This window comes from Sturnira hondurensis, unplaced genomic scaffold (assembly GCF_014824575.4).
Source record: "Sturnira hondurensis isolate 20B ecotype Veracruz unplaced genomic scaffold, ASM1482457v3 Scaffold0007865, whole genome shotgun sequence".
Taxonomy (NCBI): Eukaryota; Metazoa; Chordata; class Mammalia; order Chiroptera; family Phyllostomidae; genus Sturnira; species Sturnira hondurensis.
Genome location: NW_028080496.1, coordinates 777367 through 782464, shown reverse-complemented (window position 1 = coordinate 782464; position 5098 = coordinate 777367). Strand labels below are relative to the sequence as shown.

Here is a 5098-nt window from a genome sequence, read left to right as displayed (position 1 = left end):
GGCGCGCTCAGTACCGCGCGCCCGGCGCAGGGACGCAGCCCCGCCCTTCGCACGCCGTCCAATCCCCGCGGGGTCCAGCTACGCCCGGCGTCCAATCCCCGCCGGGCCGCCCACCGCGCGGCGCCCAATCCCTGCCGGGCGGCCTCGCGCGGACACGCGGGGCGTCGGCGGGGCGCGAGGCGAGGCGCGAGGCCAGCGCCCGCCGCACACAGGAGCAGCCTCGCATCCGGTGGTTATCACTTTTTTTTATTAAGATGAAAATATCCGTCCCACTATGAACTGGCTGTTCTTGCAATAAATAACAATAACTTACGTTCTGTTCCTCAAAGGCTCACGCGCTCTGTCCTCCGTCGACTGATAAGTTAAACATTGCTCAAGGTAAGTCTTGTTGCTACTTTTTCCAGCAATCATGCGCTTTGGGGGATTGAGGTCTGCTCCTCTCGGCTGTCCCGCCCGCTCCCCGCTGGAGCCCCGGAGGGAGCCGCGGGGGCGCGGGCGCGGGGAGAGGCGAGGGCCCGGTTAACGCTAGTAAATCCCAAATTCTGGTTTTGAGAACACACAAGTCCTCCGAGCAGGGTTCTCCAGCCTGGTGAAAGCAGGTGCGTCCTGGCGCTCCAGGCCCTCTTGACGCTTCTCTCTGTCCTTTCTCTTTAAATAACAATAATAACAATTACAAAGGCGAGAGCTGTCGGCGGGCAAGGCCTGAGCGCGGGCGAGTCTCATGCAGGGAGCATGCGCGGTCCGCGGGCTGGGGGTCCCCTCACGTCTCCACCGGACTCGGCACCATGCTGTTGGGCGTGTCGGGGAGCTGCGAGGACAGGGAGGTCACGTCGCTGCCAGAGGAGTTGCCCAGGGAGCCAGACTCAGAGAAGGAGACCTGGGGGCACCAGGTAGGGGTGGTGAGGACGCGTCCGGGCCCTGGGCTCCGGGTAGGATGCCCCTTGGGGACGGACGCGCCGCAGGCTGGGAGCGAGCCCTCGGGAGATGGCGGACCGGGCCCTAAGCGCGCCCGGGGGTATTAGGGCGGGGTTTGCGAGCTGGTTCATCCCTCGACCTCCCTCCTGGGAGCGCGTTAATCCAGGGAGATCTGGTTTGGAGCGAATTACGCTCTGGGGTGCAGGGTGCGCATGCCTTGCCAACCTGCCTTGCTCACCAAGCACCCGACTGCCTACGGCGGTGCCAGCAGGCCGCCCACGGGAAGCCCCCACCCCCGCCCCTCCCCACCCCAGCCCAAGCTAAATCGCTAAATCCAGGTTGGGGTCCTGGGGTCGCTCGCCCAGGCCGGGGCCTCACCAGCTGCTGGAAGGCAGGTTGGTCCAGGTCACTCTGCAGCGCGAACTCGCTGAGAGTTTTCCACGGCGGCTGGTACGTCTGCACCTCGACCGCGCTGCCCTGTACGGCGCTCTCGTGGCGGATGGGGCTGCCGGCCACCAGCGGCGTCCCAGTCAGTCCCTGCAGGCTCTTCGGGACAAGCAGGAGTAGGGGCGGGGCGCGCTCCGGTTAGGTCCCGAGTTTCCCCGTCACCTTTGAGACCGAGGCCCCCGGCACCGGCTCGCAATTTGCAGCCTGAAGCGGTTTTCGGGGAGGCGCGGGCGCCGGCGACCGCACCCCGGTTGGGGAGGCCTCCTTCCCCAGCGAGGATATCCCGGGCCCGCAAATCCGCCACCACAGGCCGGCTTCTGTGCCGGGAGCCACAGGCCAAGGGAACACGAGGCCTGGGACCACATCCTCGTCAGGTTCGGGGGACTCCAGCCACCCCAACTCAGGTCGGCCGCGGGGGTGAGGAGACCCGAGCAGAGATTCAACAACTAGGGAGCCCTGAGCCCCACAGAAAGCCCTTCGCTGAGGGCACAGGCAGAAGCCCTCCCGGGAGTTCCGTTCCCCCGTTTCTCCAGAGCCTGTCCAGCCCGGGGCGCGCAAAAGCCGAACCAACCCCAGCCCCCCGCCCCGGCCCAGCCCCGCCGCCCCGGCCGCGGTCCCTCACCGTCTTGTCGTTGTGCTGCTGCTGCTGCAGCTGCTTCATGAGGATGGATTTCTTCTTGTCCTTGCAACGCTTGTTCTGGAACCAGACGCGGATGACCCGCGGACTCAGGCCGGTCATCTCCACCAGCTGCTCCTTCATGAGCGCGTCGGGCCGCGGGTTGGCGGCGTAGCAGGTCCGCAGCGTGTGCAGTTGCTTCTCGTTGAGCACCGTCCGCACGCGGGTCGTCTTCTCCGCCTGCTTGTGCACGTGCGGGCGCAGCGCGGGCTGCCGGCCGGACCCGGGCTCTGCGCGGAAGGGGCGCGCGGTGAGCGAGGACCCCGCCCGCCCTGTCGGCGCCCAGCCCGCGGAGCCCTCCGCCCCGCTTCGTTTCTCTTTTATTCTGTGATTTCGTTGTGTCGTTGGCCTTCCTTGCTGTCACTTCGCTCCACGCGGAAGGCGCTGTCCCTTCCCGAGTCCCCGACCCGCAGTGCGGAGCGACCTCCCCGAGCGCGGAGGTGGCCGCCGGGGGCCGAGCTTCCCGCACGCACTAGACTTTCGGGTGCCCGCGGGGGCCCGAACGGCCGGGGACAGGGGCCCGGGGTCGCCCTCCAGAAGAAGTCGGGGTGTCGCAGGATCGGGATGGAGGCGCCCCCGGGGTCTGGATGTGGCGGGGAGGGAGTCCTGCGGAGCCCCTGCGCCGTGCTGCTCTAATGTGGGGGCTTCTCTGCCGCTCCCTGGGGCCCTCGAGAGGCCTCCCCCCACCCCCCCGTTCAGGGCCGCGGCCGCGGACGCCCGGTCTGGGCGCGGCTCCTCCCTCAAGGCTCCGGGGCTCCCGCCCAGCCTTCGACAGCATTGCCCTCGCCCGGCCTTGGGTTCTCTCCACCCGGGTGGGTAGGCCCCGATGCCCGCGGCCCGCGACAGGCAAAAGGGAGGTCGGAGCCCGCGGCGCACCGGCCCCGGCCCCATCCTGCGTCACGCACGCCGCGTCCGCACGGGGCCTGCACGGCCGCGGGCTCCTGCCGCGCTGACTCTGTGTATTCCACCCCCCTCCCCGCCAGGGAGTTCCGGGTGAATATTTACAAACGGCCCATCCAGCCCGAGTGAGCCGGTGTGAAGGGGAAAAGGAGGGCAGAGACGCGAGGCTCAGCGCCAGCCCACACCGCACCCGCAGGCGCCGCCGGCCGGGGACCGGCTCCCTCCCAGGCCCCACCAGGCCCCATGGCATCTCCCGCGGGCGCGGGGGTATCCTGGGAGCCCACTCCTCCCCACCGGCGAGCATTTCACTAAGCTGTAGGTCAAACTGGGCCTGAAAACACAGACAACAACATACACCGCTCTGCGGTGGGCGGTTGGTCTTCGGAGCCGCCCAGCCGGCTGAGCACAGCCCCGCGCTCGTCCTTCGCCTCCGGGCAGCCGCCGCTACAGCTCCCACCACGGCGGCCCAGGTGCCCCCACGGAGAGCACGGTTCTCCACGGTCCCCTCCGCACACGCGCACGCACTCCTGCACACATCCGGGCTCGCGGGAGTCCCCAGACGGGCTCCCCGCACGGACACCCAGCCGCGTCCCTGACGCGCAGCGCTGCAGCCACCCAGTACCGCACGCGGGTCGCCGTCCAGGCGCGGCGCCGCAACCTCCGCACACGGCCTCGGGCGGACGCGGCTCACCTGGCAGATGTAAGCCGCGCGCCGGCAGCGGGCCTGGGCTCCGCGGGCTGCCGGCTCCCGCGCGCTCCAGCAGGAGGCCGTGGTCCGCGCGGCACAGCAGCTCGTGCTCCCGCAGCGAGAACTCGTCGCCGGGCAGCAGCTGGCGGCTGCACACGGAGCAGCGGAAGCACTCGATGTGGTACACGCTGTCGCGCGCGCGCATCACCAGGTCGCTGCTGCTGAAGCCCACCTGGCACTTGGCGCACTTGATGCCGAACAGCCTGAGGGCGCGGGGCGGGCGGTCAGCGGCCCCCGGGACGCCGGGCCACGCTCGCTCGGGTGGGGGCCGCCGTCCCGAGGGCCGGTTCCCGGCGTCCCCGGGGTCCCCGAAGCCTCACCTGACGTAGTCCCGTTTACAGTAGGTTTTCCCGTCTCTCACGAAGCACGTGCATGTCTCGTCCAGGTACTGGCTGCACTCGGCGCACTTGAGGCAGGCGGCGTGCCACTCGAGGTCGGGGGACACCCGCAGGATGAACTGGTCGTGGATCTGACTCCCGCAGCCGACGCACGTGGCTGTGCCTGGCTTCTCTGCCGGGAAGGGCTCGAGTCAGGCCCGGCTGCAGACCCGCCTCGGCCGCCCTGGCCCGCCCGGCAAGGAGAAGGAGGCGGACTTTCTAAAGGTCCGGAAAATTGGGAACGAAAAACAAAACAGAACCAAACAATTTGTAAAGCCTTCCCTCCCCACCCCCTCCCAACAAAAACAATTTAATGACATTCATTTGGATGCAATCGTTTTATCGCTTTGCGTTTTGCTAAACGCTAATGCCGTGGGTGAGAAGAAAGTAAACTGACGCGGAAGCTCTGCGGACCCACCGCGTCCACACCGAGCGGGACGGCGGCGCCCGCGGCCCGGACCACACGCCGGCTTCCGCACGGGCTGCCCGCATCCTCGATGGCATTTCTTGGTTTAAATGTCCCAGATCAAAGTGGAGAAACTGTCCTTATTTGAAAGAACCGAGAGACCAGCGGGCCAACCGGAGCCCCGCATCCCCGGACCACATCCAGTCGCCTGGCGCAAAACAGCAGCAGATTTCGCAGCCCGAGGCCAGCCTCGCAGGCCGGAGAAAGGGGATTTAACTGGGCATGGAACCAGCAGGATGCCGACGGATCGGCCGCCCCGCAGGAGCCGCGCATCCGCCGGGCGCTCGGCCGCCCGGTGCGCTGCGCCACGGAAGCCACTTGTAGAATCCGCTGCACATTCTCCTGCAGCAGAAATGCCGCACGTTCGGCGCAAACCCTCCCACCCCCACGCCCAGAGGACACTTACTCTTGCAAGGATCCCCCATAGCACCCAGGAAGGGATAATGGAAAAGGATGTCCACCATGCAGACGGAGGCGTGTGCCGGGAGTGCGCCGCGCGGAGGACGGGGGTCTCGCGCCCCGCCGGCTCTTGGCTAACTAACTCCGGCCCCACGGACTCGCAGGACCGA

At 67.9% G+C, this 5098-nt stretch overlaps 1 protein-coding gene across 1 annotated transcript; it reads right to left on the bottom strand.

Moving 5' to 3' along the window:
• Positions 1–232: 232 nt before the first annotated feature.
• On the bottom strand, positions 233–5098 carry ISL2 (ISL LIM homeobox 2). Its single transcript, XM_037053465.1, has 6 exons — positions 4936–5098; positions 4007–4196; positions 3630–3889; positions 1985–2268; positions 1294–1461; positions 233–877 (listed from the first exon to the last, which is right to left on the bottom strand). Exons 1-6 carry the CDS (start codon positions 4991–4993, stop codon positions 761–763), a joined length of 1077 nt encoding a protein of 358 aa, XP_036909360.1. The 5' UTR covers positions 4994–5098; the 3' UTR covers positions 233–760.

What these genes read in the sequence shown, in the direction of transcription:
- ISL2 (XM_037053465.1), bottom strand. Translation starts at nt 4,993, where the DNA reads ATGGTGGACATCCTTTTCCATTATCCCTTCCTGGGTGCTATGGGGGAT. An exon ending in TATGGGGGATCCTTGCAAGA is followed by an intron (nt 4,197 to 4,935) that starts GTAAGTGTCCTC and finishes CCTTCCCGGCAG; the next exon opens with AGAAGCCAGGCACAGCCACG. An exon ending in AACCTGCCTTCCAGCAGCTG is followed by an intron (nt 878 to 1,293) that starts GTGAGGCCCCGG and finishes TGGTGCCCCCAG; the next exon opens with GTCTCCTTCTCTGAGTCTGG.